Source organism: Hordeum vulgare, chromosome 1H, assembly GCF_904849725.1.
Source record: "Hordeum vulgare subsp. vulgare chromosome 1H, MorexV3_pseudomolecules_assembly, whole genome shotgun sequence".
Lineage (NCBI taxonomy): Eukaryota > Viridiplantae > Streptophyta > Magnoliopsida > Poales > Poaceae > Hordeum > Hordeum vulgare.
Genome location: NC_058518.1, coordinates 469,506,761 through 469,525,276, shown reverse-complemented (window position 1 = coordinate 469,525,276; position 18,516 = coordinate 469,506,761). Strand labels below are relative to the sequence as shown.

The window sequence follows — 18,516 nt, the reverse complement described above, 5'->3', positions numbered from 1 at the left end:
TACATTTTTCAAATACATGTTCAATATTTTTTTAAATGATCAATTAAGATTTTCTGAATACAAGATTATTTTTTATACATTTTTCGTATATTTCACCTTTTCCAAATGCTTGGTTAACATTTTTTTAATGTTATTTATAGAGTTTTATTGTAATATACATTTAGAATGTTTTAAAGTACAAACAAAAGTAAAACAAAAAGAAAAAAGAAAACATAAAACATAAAAAAAAGACAGTTATTGCCTCCCACCCAGTTGGGCCGACCCATTTGGAGCTTCCCCGATACAAAGCTTGGCTTTTGTCTCGCTTACAACGAGACATAGGGTCGCCCGGCCAACCGTTCGGTCGAGCACGTTTTCCCTTTAAGCAATGGGCTTCTAGATTCTAGGTAGAATCGAGATCGTGTTGTAATCAAAGCGTTATTCGATCTTTTCATATCTCCTGGCTCGTCGGTAAACAAACAAAAGGTTGTCGCATGCATGTGTAGCAGTGGTAGTTTATTTTTGAGGTGGATCTCTCGCTCCTTATCTTCAGTTTCCTTTTTTTCTAACGTGTCCATGTTAATAGGGTAGGCCTTCTACCCTGTTTCTTTGGTTTGTGTGTTATAAGTTCTTTTGTAGCGATCACATTTCGATCCCATTACATGATTTATTTTTTAAAGGCTATTTACCTTTTTTTAGGATAATAAAGGTTATTTACCTTTTTTTGGTTGTTTACCTTTTTAGGGGGATAGAATGTTTACCTTTTTTGTTGAGAAGAGGCTATTTATCCAGTGATGATAAGGGGTGTGCATGAAGGCAATTTAACACAAGGAAGGCCGAGTTGACCCACATGCTCATAGATAGCCCAATTACATACTGAATTTATATAATAAGACTTCCTCCTTAACAGAACAACAACTAGTAAACATATGTGTCCTAAAAAGACTAATAAATGTATGGAAAACTAATAAAACCTAGTTCCTTTGTATTATTATTATTATTATTATTATTATTATTATTAGGTATAGCCGTATAGGTATGTACATAGATTGCAACGTCGCTCTCAACCCTTTCTGATGCAGAGATTCTTCCCCAATAAGATTCTCTTGCTCTAGCAAGGTGCCATGTTCCAAAGTTTGTTGCATATCAAAGCATCAACATTTTTTTGAAGAAAAAAAGGCTCAACATTACCGTATACATCAATTGATTCCACACATAAAATCCTTAACATTAAATACATTAAATGCTGGTACCAAATTTTTGAGAAAAAGTGAGTATTAATTTTTGCTATAAAATACTATGCTAGGTGAGGGAAGCCGAGCCAGACCACTACTAAAAGTTTTCCCTCGTGTCGCCCTCCTCCCGGCGGCGCGAGGGGATACAACCCTAGATCTCCAGCGTCTCCCACCTACTCTCCCTTTTCTCCTTGCCGCCTCCCGAGGCAACTGTCGAGCAAAGCCGTGCGGTTGTCGGTGACGGGGGCGGCGGGGATTTCCCCACGGCGGAGGTAGCCGACACGCTTTGAGCGCGGTGGTCGTATGTGTCGTGTGAGTAGAAGGGATCCATCTGAGTGCATGTTGCCGTCTTATACTGCATGTGTGGTGATCAGATTGGATCTAGCCTATTCTTCCCTTGAACGGGCCGATATGGCCCTTATGGTACAACAACAGTGTGGCGGCGCTCGAGATGCTACGAGGCGGCCGGTGCGTGGAGCATGGCTCTACAGGCCGCCAAGTAGTGCTTGTGTGGCTCGCCCGCGAGCCCGATCTGGGACCAAGCGAGTTGTGGTGTTCGGATGGTGTATCTTGTGGCTGATGGTGGTAATGTTCTTTCCAGTGTGTTCTTAATTAGTCAACTGACTGGATATGGCATCATGGACGTTTGCGTATCAGTTCTTTGTTGAATGTATCAGTTTTATCAGTTCTTTGTTGAATATGTCAGTTTGAAATTCTACTTCAAGGGTGATAGCTCCAGTTTGATTTGTGGTAAGATCCGCCAACATAGTTGTACCAGCGATAATTTCTTCTTGAAGTTATGATCTTGGAGAGTTGCACTCTTTGTCGTCTCATATGTCACTCGATTGGCGGATTATGGTCCGATGTCACAAGGTTTGTTGTAGGATTTTGGAGAAGTTATCGTGAGGCATCTCCTATGTGGATCTCCTTGTTTTTCCTTTCCTTCTGCGTAAGCCAATTTGTTTGGCATCAGTGCTTGGCAGTAGTTTGCATAACAAGTTAAATATAGATGTGTGCATAAATTAATGCAAAGGATGAGTTATCTTCATTTTCAAAAATGGAATAATATATTATTATTGTTAAAACAAAAGGCGAAGCAAGTGATCACGTTCACCGACATTGACTAAAATGTATTTGCCATTAGTTTTAAGTGTTTTTCTTTGAAAAGGTTGAATGCTATATGCAAGAAAGAATCATCCCTTATAAGAACTTCCTTACAAGAATAAGAAACTACTCGTAACTCCCTGCAGGAATCAATGTCGTCTTACTTCCTCATCCACCAGTGGTGCATCGTAAATAAAGATTTCTCTGTCTCCGGGTCTCCATTTTGCGGAGTAACCTTGTGGAAACCCAAAAGTTTGGGGAAGCAGTGAGTGAAAAGTCATCACTGTAGACAATAATAACATGTGCGATCACGATCTAGATAGATCACCATCCCAGAGAAGTTGTCACCTAGGAAGCCCATAAAATAATCCCAACTCCCGCCAGGTAGATAAGGGGGCACAAACATTGCAAGTTCCCCTATAGATCCCCATTTGACCAACTAGGATGGAGAAGAAATTGGAAAAGGAAACATGTTGCCACATCATCCCCTTTGAAGAGCACCTTTGAACACATAGGCAGAATGAAGACCAAAGCAAGGCCCAAGATCTGGCCCTCATTGAAGCTCCATAGAGCCTCCACCAATGCCAAAACAACATTGCTAGAAGACATGGCGATGAGAACTTATTCCTTGTTGTTGATCACCTCATCACTGTCAGCCAGACACTTACACTTAACCCCTAACTAAAGATAGGTCGACCAAAGACTATTGAGTCAACCCAAATAGATGATCCCCCCACCTCACCGACACGGCAAGGCACCTGGAGGTGAGGGAAACCGACAACGGCAGCATCCCTAAGAAGGAAACCTAGTCGCCTTTTGCATCCCCGTTGATTCTAAGTTATGAAAATTATGATTTAGCTAGTTAATAGTATCAGTTATGTTTATCTTGAAGCATGCATGCCTAATTCCTGGACCAATTTGAATCTTGCATGGATAACTTGCACCAATGATCTTATCAAGATACAACCTCCCAAAGAAAAGGAAAATGAAACCAGATTAATAAGCGGACTTCTCTTCGAGAAAATCAATCTATTAGTAGTACATAATAGGAAGATTTCTACATCAATATCATTGACATTATGGTCGAGTGGTCTAAGGCGCCAAATTTTGTGCTAGTCCGAAAGTGTGTGGGTTCAAATCAAACAACTTGAGTACTATGCAGAAGATCTTAACTAGATGGGCATTCACAAATAATATTGATGGTGCAAATTGTTCCAAGGGAATAACTTACTCTGCATGCAACTCCATCGTTATCTAAGTCAAGCTCTTTAGATGGCACAGAAATATAAGAAGGTTGCATCATTGATATTGCATAATCTCCATTGGCTCCTTCAATTCTTCTTGAACACACTCCAGTAGGTCCTTCTAGGCCAAGCATTTCTCCTGAAGCTACTCCGACGTCGACTACCTCAACCTCCACATCAGCATATTCATCATCTTCGAGCTCCTTGGATGAGTATATTTCCTATGTTTTCTGAACGTTTTGGTCTTTTGATGACAAAGGGGGAGATGAAGTAGTGTTAATAGCTTCAGAGATATTTTCTCGGGTTTTCCTCGAGTTGCAACACTTGTTCTTTGATTTGATTCTTAATGTGTTGTAAATGCTTAATTATGTGATCCTCTATGTGTGTTATATACTCTTATTCCTAGTGCATGCTTTAACTTTGTTATCTTATATGCATGATGCCCATTCCTCGGAGATCATTGTTTCATGAATTGTTTCAATTACTCAAGTTATATCTTATGTACAATATACATGCCTACGAATTCAAAGATTTAGGGGAAGTTCTCCACTATATCAACCTCCACGTGCATTTGATTCCAATACAAATTCATCTTATATACACATCTTCATGGGGAGTTCTTTCGATATCGTTGAATTCAAAATTTGCAATGTTTTTTTTACTTTCAACCTTATTATCCCTCCTTGAATCATTAACTGGTTATCATCAATTGGTACAAAAATGGGAATATCATAAGTGCATATAATTATTCTCTAAAGTTTTGGATGGTTAATAACAAAATAATTCGGGACTAATGTGTTTGTGCATATGCATAGGTTAAAGTCCCTGCTGATTTTGGTTCAGCCAAAGAGTATGACCCCTAAAGATTGTGTGGAACAATTGAAGAATTCGGAATGCATCATCCAGAAGCTGTCGAGCAGACTATTGTTTACTAGTTTCATTTCTTCTATTGAGTCGCAAGACAAACTGTAATAGTAAGGGAGATTTTTTTAAGTGAACACTGAGATTGAAGTCTTTGTGTGCGCTCAATCCAAACTCATTCATCCGAGTGATGATTCTGAAATATCCATCTAAGTGGGCTATTTAGCTTCGATGTCGAAGATTCATTTCCTTGGGGACTTAGTTAAATTCTTCGCTGAGGAGTTGGATGCCATGTTCAGTATGTAGGTCTAGTGGCCTAATTTTGAAATCCGACCGTTTCACCATGTGTCGTGTGTACGTTTGATGGCCTGCCTCCAACACTCATTTCTGTTGCCCTGGTTTGCCACCGACTATTAACAGATACCTACCTCCAACCATTTGTGGATGGATGCTTCGAGTGATTTGACAAATGGTGCTTGAGCAACCCATCATTCAAAATATTTGAGAGAAATCTAAAGGAGGAAAAACCCAGAGCCTAAAAACTACTATGTGATTGAGCATCACTGAAGAATTTGATCGAAGCTAAACTAGGACTTTTCACTTTTGAGGATTGCACATCCTTTAGATGGTTAGAAATGTGTTCAAGAGCATCTAGATTGTGGACTCAACAAAGAACTGGACCGCAAAGGTCCAGAGATCACCTCAAGATCTACCTTGAGTTACTGGGTGGGTTCCTGGAACCTAGCTCGGGGAGAACAAGGCGAAGACTTCGTGTCCACAGCGTTGTGGCTCAACCTCTCCAACTATACGTAGAGTTGTGCTAGCAACTCAAACTGTATGAACAAATGACCTTGTCTTCTACGAGCAACCGGTCCTATTTCCTCACATTGTATTACTTTCAGTAACTACTCTATGCTTCGAGTTTTTCTCTTCTATCTTTCTCTGTGATTGTTGTGAATAATTTATGTGTATCTACCTTACTGCGTTGCATATCTAGATGTTTAGCTTTGTACTCTGTTTGGCTTTTCTCAAGTGTATATGCTTGTTTGTCACATTTGAGTACTTGCCCCACTACTTACTTATTTTGTTTGATCGCACACTTATGTCTCTTTTATAGGAGTTTCCATTTGCATGATAAGTACAATTACTAACTAAAAAAAAGTATAAGCAAGCTATGAGATTCATCCACATTTGCTGAAATCTTTGAATTGATTCTCAGCTACAACAGTTGTCATTTAGCTACTCCTAGAAGCAATCCGGATCATGCAAGGCAAACTTGCATCAAGGGTGTCATAAAGAAACGAAAGTGTATGTGCAAGGGTTAAGCAAGCGATCGAAAGAAAGAAGAAAAAAGAAACTAGATTCACATGTGCTCTTTCTAATAACGAAAGTGTTAGTAGATACGTACATGAATGAGAACATGGCCAGATAGCCACCAATGACAGTTTGGCCGAGTGGTCTAAGGCGCCAGATTTAGGCTCTGGTCCGAAAGGGCGTGGGTTCAAATCCCACAGCTGTCACATTTTTTCTTTTATTTCCCATTTGTCGTTGAGTTTGCAACTAAACATAAAGTACATCTTTACAGGAGAACATGCATTTTTCTTTCTCTTTTCTTTGACTTTTTTTTTTTTTGCGAAAACTCTTTTCTTTGAAGTTGTAAGAACATACATCTCAAAAGCCGTTCATCGTAACTTCGGAAGAAAAACAAAACGTGCACCCTTTAGCCCGACGTTATGAAACGCTAAACAAAAGATACATATGTCGATCACATCCAAAAATAGCTCAAATCTAATCAGGAAATAAAGTTCCCAGCAGAGCATGCACACGATCATTCGGCAACCATTAAATTCCATGCTGATAATTTAGGCAAGTACTGATGATTTGCATCGTCGGTTTCACGCTGTGCGCATAAACACGATCAGATTTCCCCCGCACGCGCACTGGAATTACGCCCATAACTGACCGGTTAAACGCCTCCCAGTACCACGCCTCAAACCTCCTATATAAATACAGCTGATATATAAGATTATCTCGTATGATCTGTGTGCATCGCTCATAAGCGTCCAGCACCAGGCTCCAGTAGTCGTACGTACACTGCTAGCACATTTTCGATCACGATCCTCGCTAGAATTCTTGGGACGAAGCTCGGTGGATCGCATGGCTTCGCCCGGAACGCGCATGGTTTTCCTGTCCATGTTGGTGGTCGTTGCGGGCCTCGCCGTGCCAGCGGTGAGAGCGGTGGGCGACGCGCGCTGGGCGAACCACGGTCACCACCGGCGCGCGCCCCCGGTCCCTGCCGCTCCCCCATCCTCCCCCGGACCAGCCCTGGCTCCGGCCCCCACGGGTGACGCGGCGGCGGCGAGCCCGTCTTCCGGAACGTCGGCGCCGGCCACGAGCTCGCCCGCCCCGTCACCCGCGGCGGAGAGCAAGAGTGCTGCAGCGGCCTTCTTGCCGTTGGCTTGGCCGGCCGTGGTCGTAGGCGCTGCCGCCGTGTCCGCCGTGATGATTTTCTGAGCCATCGTAGCTGATCTCCTCTTCTAAGTTGTGCCGGCAGGCCAGGCCAGGCCAGCGCTGCAACAGCCCTAAACTGGTTTCTGGATTGATTTTTCTGAAGTGAGTAGTCCGGCAATGCGGAAGGAACAGCGGAACAAGTAGTGTCTACAGCACCCGTCTGAACTTTTTCGTTCTCCTTATTAGTTTCATGTATCACGGTTTATTTATTTTTCCTATTTGCGAAATTTTGGTCGATGATTACTATGATTATTATTTTCGAACGAGATAAGTCTATGTTGTCATTGTGTTCAGAACCGATGAGCATGCGGAAACGTGAGCAGGGCATGCGGAGCCGAAACCGGAATGCCAGCCAAATTCTAGCACACCTCCTGAAATGCAGCCGCAGCCTGCGCCTCCTCTCCTCTCCTTCTTCCCTCTCCTCTACCTCCCGTCTCGAGCATAGCGGGGGAGAATCGCTTGTTGATAGACGCACAGCACGGCACCTGCCGGCCACCGCAGTCCGCAGGGCAGGATTCCCCGAGAAATGCGAGAAATTATGGAAGGTTCACCGGAGGAGGTGAACTCCCCGGAGGAAGGAAGAAGGGCTCAAGACGCCCGCAGGAAGAGCAGCAGCAGCAGCTCCAGCAGCAGCAGCAGCAGCTCCAGCTCCAGCAGCGACGACGACGAGCCGGCAGAGCACACAGCAGGAACCATCGGCGAGCTGAACGGAGGAGCTCCTGCTGGAGCCCCCGGTGCTGCGGACGGCACCTCCGGCGCCATCGCGAACGCACGAGAGCAGCAGCCGTGCGAGCACAAGGTTCGCGCGTCAGGCCTGCACAAATGACACCAGCCTTGCATTTCTCAACAAAAAAGAAAAAAAATAAAGAATTGCAGTTTGCATTCTGAGGACTGAAATGGCGTCTGTTTCTGCAAGGTGGAGAAGGCTGGGGGGCTCAACCTCGTGCTGATGCTGATGGTCGCGGGAGGGATTGCAGCCGTCGTTGCAGCAGCCTTCCTCGCCAACAAAAAGCGCTGATGATCACCGGGCGGGCAAGACTATCCCTGTCTTCGACGGCCCTTTTGGGAAGTCCTGATCTATATTGCTGCGTCTCATCATGAATGTACGTACAAGTATCAGTATGGGTGGTGTATTGATAGGTATACGTAGTGAAATCGGCATAAAATCTATCCATGTTGAATATGTCCGGATCAGAATCTCCCCAGGAATTATAATCACTAACACAGGCACACAGCTAAATGTAGATGAGATCCAGTTCTGGGCAAGCCCCCAGCGGTATATTGCATTACTGTAAAACTAATGTGATATCCTTTTCATGAGTATCTTTGCTACTGTCAGAAAAGGTGAAAAAGCAACCGATATGAGATGTACAGTAAATAGAAGAATAGAAGGTTTTACTCTGAAAGACCACCCTACAACATTGAGCTATTCTGGTATTGACACAAGCAACTACTGTAAGATGAAAACAAACCTCCCCTCCTTATTACTCCATGACTATATCTCTATCAATTTTAGGCGAGTAAAGTTAACAGTCTACGCCAAAAGGTTAACAAGGAGCTCTTGACACAATCTACACCATCTTCGGAACCCACAGGGCCATAGCAGTCAGAAGCTAGGCAGCTAGCTGCCACTTTCTTCCTTGAGGATTTCTGCCACTTCATTCCTTATACCCTCACGGAATGCTATAAAACCATTACCACTTGCATACCCCGAACCATCAACATCTTGCTCTTCAATAAGATAGTTCTCAAACAGTGACGAATCGTCCTGTCCTCCACGCACAAACGTAAGCTTTGGTGTGATACACCTGTCCTGCTTCAGCGCGTTAATCTTTGTTCTCAAAAGACCTGCCCGATATGTTTAGTCACCAACAAAGTAAGCGGCTGAGGAAAAGAGGCATGAAAAAAAATGCCCAGCAAAGTGTAGAAGGGTGGTGTGCTTACAGTCATGGGGTGGAGGAAAAGGAAGTGAAGGATCAGCCGTCGATGAATAGTAAACGATAAGGTTGGTAAATGCATCCAGAAGAAATATCGGGCTCTCACTCATCGTTAGAGCAGCACGGCTCAAAGTGTGCCGTGGGAATGCTTGCTTGTTGGGTGAGGAGTATGAAATTAAAAGCGGATATATAGCTTTGGCTAGAGAAGATGGCTCCAGTGCGCTGCAAGAATAGTTCAGAGAAGACTTATAAACTTTGAAGTGAGAAATTAATTCACATTGATTCACAAGAAAGCACGACATATCACTGCAGCAGCAACAAATTATTAATTTTGTTGTCGGAAGTAACTCTAGCCACATGAAATATGTTTTTGGACGTTCTCCAAGACTTGCAAGCACTAGGCTTTGCGAACCACGTACCTGAAAAGGCATTGAAGATATATCCGGTAATCTGGGTGGATGCCTTCTTCATGCAAGCGAAGAAGAGGGCTCCTCAACAATCCAAAAACAAACTGAGGTATCGTTTGCAGATGTGGACATTGTGAGAAGTCTATATCAATGTGTGATTCTGGATTTCGTGGATCCGATCTCAACGCATCATTATACCGAGTTATAAGGATAGCCAGCCAATCATGCACCGAATGCCTGCCTTCTCTAACCCCATTTTCCAATGAAACTAGAATGACCTGATGGCAGTGTTCCATAGAAGAATCAAGTTAGGAAGACAAAAATAGTATCCATGTGAACCTCAAAATAAATAAAAAATAAAAAAATCCCAGGGCATGCAATAACAAAAAGGCAGAACATCTTCCCTGCAAAAAGATCAGCTAGAAATTAATTTTGGATTTCAGTCAAAATACATACAAAATAAACCAAATGGTCAAAACATTATAATCTTATCGGCATATCTTGCAATTAATCACCTCCACCATTTATTTTTCAACGATCTTTCCTATCCCAACCTGGTGAATATCAACAGAGGAAACTGTGTACGATTAAATAAACTAAACATGAATACCTTATGAACAAGGATATGTAGGACAGCCTCTTGATCAACACTGTCATAGATTTCATTGATATTATTAGCCGGTCGATACTGCAATGTCTTTATCCTCAACCGCCTCTTCAGACAAAACCTGTAGCTGCAGAGATGTAACATTACAAACAACAAAAATAAGTTTTTGGACAGTACATGTTTCAGTTGGCTACATGCAGACCAGCAAAACAAACAAACAGAAACATGAAAGATGGAATGGAGAGATTATAAGATGAATAACCAATGTAAGCACAAGAAATAGCTGACATAAACTAACATCACAAGAGGTGAGGCATCCAAAAACTAGTTAACGCTTGACAACTAAGAAGGATGCCTGGGAAATTAAGAAGTTCAGATGTTTTGTACCTTGGATATGATTGTGAGTCATTCCCTGATGCCTCCTCCACAGGCTCAATGACACTGTACTGAAAAGCGATCTGTACAACAGCAGGTTCTGTGTGCCTGTAAACATTGAAAATCACATTACCTCACCTCTAGTGAGAAGTATCAGACATGCACAATAAAATTAACAGGATCCACCAAAAAATAGGTTTCTTCAGATAGCGAAAATGAATTATGCTTATATAGCGCATAAGCTCTCTTAGATACTCTATAAATGATCATGTAATGAAAATTATTTGTGCCTTAGCATGTTGAATTACCCATCCATGTACATTATCATAAGATCGGCATTCCACTACATTTCATATGGCTGAAATGAGCTGAAGTTTTAACAGTTAGACAAAAAAAATGCTTCTCTGCACTTGCTATGTGTCAGTGTTTACCTTGATTACTAGAAAAATAACTGCAAGCAAAAGGATTTGATTGTGGGAATTTCTCTCACACAGAACAGCAGGACCTATGCTGAATATAACCAATTTATGTAATCATATCATATCAGAACTTTTTCACCCATAGCATTAGGCATATCAGATATCTTATTCCTGCACACCTCATACGCTTGGCATGGATTCAAATTCAACATATCCATTATCAACAGCAACTAATACGTCAAATGGTGAAGATAAAAATAAAATACCTGGAGAAGCCATCGGCATGGGTAAAGTCAAAGTCATACGCATAAGTAGCAAAAGAATCACAGCAGATAATATGTTGCACATTTTCATATTGAGGATCAGGGAAGAAATGGCCATACTGTAAAAGGATGGATGCATTAACATTAGAGAGTACAATATGGTTAAGGGTCAAATCCTTATCTGTCACCGCAAAATTTTGTAACCATCCACTCATTGTAGCAATGACATGTGGGTCCAGACCCAAAAAATCAGTGGCACCCAAGGTGGATTATAAAATTTTGCAGTGACACACACGGGATTTAATCCTAGAGATAATGTGGACACAGGTAGCTTGAATCTTACAGAGTGTCCGGGCTCAAAATCTGGAGATGTTCTCAGCCTTAGAACACAACCAAATGCATAGGGTCGACTCAACAGGCGATATCTGTTCAGAAGAAAAGACAAGGCAATGAGGAAAAGACCATTCATATTTTATCAGGAACCTAGGCAGTGGAATTTCAAAAACAAAATACAGAGGGCAGTCATAAGATCAAGCTCACATGTCCTGAGGAAGTGTTGAATCATCCGCACTTGCATAGAGAAATAACGAGCCACCACTTTCGATGCTCAAAAACTTCAACGAAGCCAAATCGGTGTATTCATCCGTTACAGCAAATATGTCTACACATACTCCTGATTGAACAGCAACAGCTGCCTGTTCAAAATTTCACTAAACTCACTAAAGGATAGACACGGTTAAGCAAATGTAATTTTTTTCTCTACAAAAGCAACATAACCTTACCAGGTCTCTGTAGAAAGGTATCTGCTCAGGGAGCAACGCAAGGTCAGCATCTTCCCCTTTGCTAGCATATTGCTCACCATATCTCCTAGTGTCTAGTTGACCATCTCCATAATCAGGAGCACCAGAGAGAAAAGCAAATACCCTAGCTGTTTTTTATATTAACAAGAAACAGTTGGTAGTTAGGCATGAAAACAGCAAGTACAAAACTCTTTGCAAAATACACCATCTTCACAAACATAATTGCCTACCTGACAAGAAGCATTTAAAAATTGTAGAAAGAGGCGTGTTAACTTACCCAAAGCAAAAGTAGAACCATACTCTGAACTCAAGTAGTCAATTAGAGAAGACATGGCCGTTCCAAAACCCCGCCCGCCAAGCAAAACTGTATCTGGTTCCTGCCCAGAAGCAGCACCTCTCTCCCATGAAGATGTAGGCCGCAGTGTATCCAGGGCAGCGGCAATTCTGTCCTTGCATGTATCAACCTGCTCATAGATTAACTTACAGTTAAATGGTATCCTGAGATTGACTAAACCAACCTGTAACACTTCCTGTAGTTCTGTAACATACAGGGGCCAAAAAGGAAAGTAGGGGCATGGCATCTTCAAGGGCGACAGCCAGTCCATCTTCTTCTGAGTCTGGAGGGATGAAAACATTTTTCACAACAGGCATTGGACCTTGTACATCATACAACCCAATCTTGTGGCTGAATGTGATAAGCCCAAACAGGGAGCCTGGAATCAGAGCTGTTGCACAGAGAAAACCCAATTGAGAATAAGGGGAAACTTGACTCGTTAACGACACAGTGTTGTTTGAGCAACAAAAAAATCAGCAAATTACACATGTTAACCTTCTAGCGCTGCCAGAAGTGCACTCTTGATGAGTTCCAGGAACTCTTCAGAACCTGAAGACATTGAAACAGGGCAACAATCAGTTCTTATGAGGATCATATAAAGCATAGCACAACCTCGAGAGACTATTTGAGAATCCAACTGAAATTTGACACGGAGTATCAAGTCTCGTAAATGCAATTTTTGTCATATAAACCAACAAGAATTTGAGCTATACCCACTCACTCTAAGTATTATCGTTTTATAGGCTTCTCTTATAGGTGGCTTACATGGGTAACACCATAAGAAATGTAACAGGCAGGTAAAATTAACTTCCAGCAATACAGAATTTCATGATCGCGACGCGTTAAGCAGCACAATTTAACTTACAAGCAAGATCCACAGCCGCCACATAGACAGGCCGCGCCGTCACACCTTCACCTGCACCATCTGCCTCATCCACTGCACAAACACAACACAGTTAGTACCATTCAAGCCATGAGAATCGAACTAAAAAAAATCACAAGGCTCCAGCAGGCACTGTCGCTCGCGCACAAAAACACAGAGCGGGGCAGGCGCGACTACCTGGGATCTCGAAGTCGATGAAGGAGGCGCTGAGCTCGGGGCAAGCTTCTGGGCGCTGGAAGCGGCGGACGGCGTCGTCGTCGAAGCCGTTGAGGGTGCTGCAGAGCGCGCAGGCCCAGCCCCAGCGCTCCACGTCGCAGAAGGTGTTGAAGTAGGCCCAGCAGCGCTCGCAGCGCGGGAGGCGGTCGCCGCGGTCGGCGATGGCGGGCGGCTGGCCGAGCTCGTCGGCGGCGGCGAAGGGCGTCACGGAGATGCCCCACTGGATGCCGCACTCGTCCAGCGCCGCCTGCGTCACGGGGAAGCGGGAGACCGTCGCGCGCACCGCCATGGCGACGGGTCACGGGCTCCGGTGTCGGGATCGGCGGGGTGGGGACGGACGGAGGGGGCGAGGGGCGCGACTCGCGATCTGACACACTGGCCCCTGGGGGTCGGGTCTGACGCCGCACGCGGTAATTGACGCATTTTCGCGTTCCGCAATGGCTGTGTTTATCTAAGCCGCACATTGATGATCTTACGGCTGTGCTAGGTTTAAAATACGTCACCAGGCCTAGTTTCGGGCGGACGTCGTTTACAAAAGCGGAAATCAATGCTACGCTATGAGAAGTACTCCATTTTTGTTCTCCAAAATCGTTTTTAACACAATCCAGACAGGCGATCATATATACGTACATACGCATCCCTATAAACACGTGCATATTTATAAGCATCTTTGAGAAATTGTGTGGGCATATCATCTTAACATATCATCTTGAGATTAACAAAGTTGACACATATGCCTTCGTAGTTGATGTGAACGTCTTCTTCCATTGAATGCATTGTCGTATGAATGATCCTGACAATAAAAAAGGGATAGAATAAAGGAGAAGGATTTATTAAGATGCAAACGGATGACACGAGTGTTTTTACGAGCTCGGGCCTCTTACGGTGAAGCCTTGTGTCTCGTACGTGCTTCAAAGCAGATTTCTTTGTTCTATGTATGAACACCGAGATACAAGGAGCATGTGAGAGCGTATGAAAGAGAAAGATAAAGAGAGGTGAATGAATTAAGCCCTATTTGGAACCACTCACATTATATAATCTGATTTTTATAATCTATTATGTCTTCAAACATGACAGATTATATTGCAGTTTATAAAAACTAGATGGCCAGATTATTAAAAACTCATAATCTAACCAACCCCAGCTAAAATCAGATTATGGATTACTAATGATCCATTACCCTTGGAAACTTTGAGATAATTACCTACTGCCCCCGCCACCGTCCTTCAAACATGACTACCTAGATTATTACCTTTGCAGCTAAAAAACAGAGGGCAGATATGTCATTGTACAATATAAAACCTGGATCACAATATAATTTGGCCTCCAAACATGTTCACCTAGATTATTTTTATAAACCAGATTATATAGTCTATCTTCATAATCCAGATTATTATAATCTATTGTGGTTCCAAACAGGGCCTTAGTGCCTCGGCCCGGAGCTAAGAGGTGAGGGATGGCTTATAAAAAGTGTGACACCCCCTCATCTTCTACTATGTTATAAGTGGGGATATTAATTGTGCCCACTACAAATCATCAATATCATCCACTATGAGGTATAGTGGGTTTTACAAAGTAAATAACGAATGCACCATGATGCTTCGGATGCCTTCCATCCTGAGGTCGTGTTTCTTTAAAAAGTCCTAGGATTTTTTTAGTCTCAACTAAAAAGTTCCTAGTCCCTACATGTTTCTTTCCAGGGATTAAACAGGGACTAGAGGTCATTAAATGACATGCAAAAAAGACCATGTTACCCCTAGTAATGTACTAAAAGTTATTAAATGACATGTTAAAAGTAAGGGCACTGTTGAAAAAGGTGTCAAAAAAGTCTCAAAAAGTCCCTCTCATAGCGACTTCTTCCTTTAGTCCCAAATACCCCCTTTTAGTCCCTAAAAGTCCCTCCTGTTTCTTTCACATGGGACTAAAAGGGACTTTTTTTAGTCCCTAAAGCAAAAAGTCCCTGTAAAGAAACACCCGCTGAGTATATCATTTGGTCGAATAATTCCCGTTTGAGTACCTTATCATTCGGGTAGTGGCGATTCAAATGTTGTCGGAGTAACTTCCTGGGTGGTTGAGATTGATTTGAGCCCATCTGTCATGCGGCTCCTATGCTCTATAATACTTTGTCCCTTCATGGGCCTACCTATTATGGGTATCCACATCATGCACATCGCCGAAGGCTTGAAATAAATTCATGAAAATGCGAGGACTAGTATCAAGTCTAGGACTTAAACTCTCGTAGGCTAGGGATTTCACTGTCCTTCTAACCATCCAACTCTAGGTTGATTCGCAATAAAAAACATTGGACAAATCTAGGTTTCTCCATTTGTCTCCTCTCTTCCTTTCTAAATTCGCGGTTGCTCAAATAAAAAAGAGCATGGTTGCTAAGGCGACCGACGAAACTAGTTTCAGAAGAAGAAGGTGAGGCAAAGACGAGGGCAAGATGCCCTAGTGCGGTGCCCTCACAAGGACTAGCTAGGACCACACAAGGGACAAAAACGACATAGTTGGCGCCAGCCTCGCCAGCGCAGATGTGGCATAGGGGTGGCGGGTTAAGGTAGAGCATTACTTGTTTTGATCAATGCTCAAATTCGACGCTAGGGATAAAGATGATGATGCCATGCCTTATCATGGCGGCGCCAACAAGAACTTGTCAGGATCTTATAGTAGACAGAGATAACACAGCTCGTTGTGACATTGATGAAGGAGGAGAGGCAAGAGGTACACCTGAGAGGGGGTGATGTGATGTGAGGAGTAAGAAGAAGCATTGAAATGTGATAAGGAAGCTCAGGTTGTAGGCCTTGGATTTCAATCCAATGAATAACGTTGATTTGACTGGAACTAAGAAAACATCACCCCATTTTTAATTGTGAGACTAGATGATGAGTCAACTACTTTCCCAAACCCTACCAATTGATAGAAACCTAAAAGAACAATATTGGATTAAAAATAGTAGATTTGCACACAATAAAAATGATAATTTCACATTTTAAAACGTGCAACAAAGAGTCACCTAATTTTTTAAATTAAATTTATACATACTAATAAAGAAAGGAGCGTTTTTCCTCACACATCACGCCTTTTATAGAAGATCTCGTGTTGTTTCTTGAAATCAATTCGCATTATAGGTTTAAGTAAGTCAAGGAAAACATTTTATTTTTTTGCAAGGAAACCCCCGATATTTGGTTTAATCGACCTAAATTCCTTGGTTCAGAAATATCCATATTTTTTAAAATCTAATTTTAATTTTAAAATATTATATATAGAATTTGATTAGAAAAATATGTAGAACCTGAATATAACGTTATTGTAGATGTTAAACATGTTGGGTATCGTAGTAATTTCCTACGCCATACAAGGATCTATCTATGGAGAAACCAGCAACGAGAGAGATTGTAGAGCATCTTCATACCTTTGAAGATCGCTAAGCGGAAGCGTTACTATAAACGCGGTTGATGGAGTCATACTCACTGCGATACAGATCGCGGTAGATTCCGAAGTATGTGCCGAACTACGGCACCTCCGCGTTCAACACACGTACAGCCCGGTGATGTCTCCCACGTCGTGATCCAGCAAGGAGAAGGGAGAGGTTGAGGGAGAGCTCCGGCAACACGACAGCGTGGTGGCGATGGAGCTACGAGGTTCTCCGGCAGAGCTTCGCCAAGCTATGCGGAGGATGAGGAGAGAGAGGGGTAGGGATGCGCCGAGAGAGAGAGAGAGAGAGTTTTCGTGTCTCAAATCAGCCCCAATACCCCCGCTATTTATAGGAGGGAGGGAGGAGGGTGGGCCACCTCTAGGGTTTCCACCCTAGGGGTGGAGGCATCCCATCTGGGGCCAAGGGGGCGGCGGCCAGGGTCGAGAGGGGAGGGCGACACCCTAGGTGGGCCTTGGGCCCCCTCCCACGCCTAGGGTTTGCCCCCTCCACCTCCTTGCTGCCCCTTGGGCTGGGTGGGAGGCGCACCAGCCCACCAAGGGGCTGGTTCCCTCCCACACTTGGCCCGTGTAGCCTCCCGGGGCCGGTGGCCCCTCCAGGTGGTCCCGATACGTTACCGGTGACGCCCGAAACATTTTCGGTGTCCAAAATCTCACTTCCTATATATAAATCTTTACCTCCGGACCATTCCGGAGCTCCTCCTGACGTCTGGGATCTCATCCAGGATTCCGAACAACCTTCAGTAACCACGTACACTATTTCCCTATAACCCTGGCGTCATCGAACCTTATGTGTGTAGACCCTACGGGTTCGAGAGACGTGCATACATGACCGAGACATCTCTCCGGCCAATAACCAACAGCGGGGGTCTGGATATCTATGTTGGTTCCCACATGGTCCACGATGTCAAGGACTCAATCAACCCTGTATGCAATTCCCTTTGTCTATCGGTATGATACTTGCCCGAGATTCGATCATCGGTATCCCTATACCTTGTTCAATGTCGTTACCGGCAAGTCTCTTTACTCGTTCCGTAACACATCATCCCGTGGCTAACCCCTTAGTCACACTGAGCTCAATAAGGTGATGAATTATCGAGTGGGCCCAGAGATACCTCTCCGTCATACGGAGTGACAAATCCCTGTCTCAATTCGTACAACTCAATAGACACTTTCGGAGATACCCGTAGTGCACCTTTATAATCACCCAGTTACGTTGTGACGTTTGGTACACCCAAAGCACCCCTACGGTATCCGGGAGTTGCACAATCTCACAGACTAAGGAAATGATACTTGACATTAGAAAAGCTTTAGCAGACGAACAACACGATCTAGTGCTATGCTTAGGATTGGGTCTTGTCCATCACATCATTCTCCAATGATGTGATCCCGTTATCAATGACATCCAATGTCCATGATCAAGAAACCATGATCATCTATTGATCAACGAGCTAGCCAACTAGAGGCTCACTAGGGACACATTGTGATCTATATATTCACACATGTATTACAGTTTCTGGTTAATACAATTATAGCATGAATAATAGACAATTATCATGAACTGGAAATATCATAATAACTACTTTATTGTCGCCTCTAGGGCATATTTCCAACAGTCATCCACTTGCACTAGAGTCAATAATCTAGTTACATTGTGATGAATGGAACACCCATAGAGTTCTGGTGTTGATCATGCTTTCCTCGTGGAAGAGGTTTAGTCAATGGGTCTGCGATATTTAGATCCGTATGTACTTTACAAATATCTATATATCCATCCTTGATGTATCCACGAATGGAGTTGAAGCGGCGCTTGATGTGCTTGGTCTTCTTGTGAAACCTGGGCTCCTTTGCAATAGCAATAGCTCCAGTGTTGTCACATAACAGAGTCATGAGGCCCGACGCACTTGGA

At 43.3% G+C, this 18,516-nt stretch overlaps 1 protein-coding gene, 1 long non-coding RNA gene and 1 other non-coding gene across 4 annotated transcripts; 2 read left to right on the top strand and 1 right to left on the bottom strand.

Annotated features, from left to right (window-relative positions):
• The first annotated feature begins 1,312 nt into the window (after window positions 1-1,312).
• Window positions 1,313-4,672, top strand: LOC123415397. The gene is made up of 2 exons (XR_006615122.1): window positions 1,313-1,799; window positions 4,378-4,672. It is a non-coding gene; the product is annotated as an uncharacterized LOC123415397 (long non-coding RNA).
• A 1,191-nt stretch (window positions 4,673-5,863) lies between these two features.
• Window positions 5,864-5,943, top strand: TRNAL-UAG. Its single transcript has one exon. It is a non-coding gene; the product is annotated as a tRNA-Leu (tRNA).
• Window positions 5,944-8,176: 2,233 nt separating this feature from the next.
• On the bottom strand, window positions 8,177-13,559 carry LOC123446256 (protein transport protein sec24). 2 transcript variants are annotated; one of them, XM_045122932.1, is made up of 14 exons: window positions 13,137-13,559; window positions 12,942-13,013; window positions 12,572-12,625; window positions 12,292-12,467; window positions 12,020-12,206; window positions 11,725-11,870; window positions 11,483-11,637; window positions 11,286-11,367; window positions 10,946-11,061; window positions 10,273-10,368; window positions 9,889-10,012; window positions 9,291-9,556; window positions 8,879-9,093; window positions 8,177-8,782 (listed from the first exon to the last, which is right to left on the bottom strand). In XM_045122932.1, the coding sequence occupies exons 1-14, from the start codon at window positions 13,462-13,464 to the stop codon at window positions 8,556-8,558; spliced, it is 2,244 nt and encodes a 747-aa protein (XP_044978867.1). In that variant the 5' UTR covers window positions 13,465-13,559; the 3' UTR covers window positions 8,177-8,555. The 2 variants fall into 2 exon arrangements, with proteins under 2 accessions (XP_044978867.1, XP_044978874.1); XM_045122939.1 differs by having other exon boundaries at window positions 9,889-10,006; window positions 13,137-13,553.
• Window positions 13,560-18,516: the final 4,957 nt, after the last annotated feature.

Coding starts and splice junctions, on each gene's coding strand:
- LOC123446256 (XM_045122932.1), bottom strand. CDS start 13,464: ATGGCGGTGCGCGCGACGGTCTCCCGCTTCCCCGTGACGCAGGCGGCG. Junction 13,014..13,136: donor CATCGACTTCGAGATCCCAG/GTAGTCGCGCCT, acceptor GTGTTTGTGCAG/TGGATGAGGCAGATGGTGCA. Junction 11,062..11,285: donor ATTTTGAGCCCGGACACTCT/GTAAGATTCAAG, acceptor ATCCTTTTACAG/TATGGCCATTTCTTCCCTGA.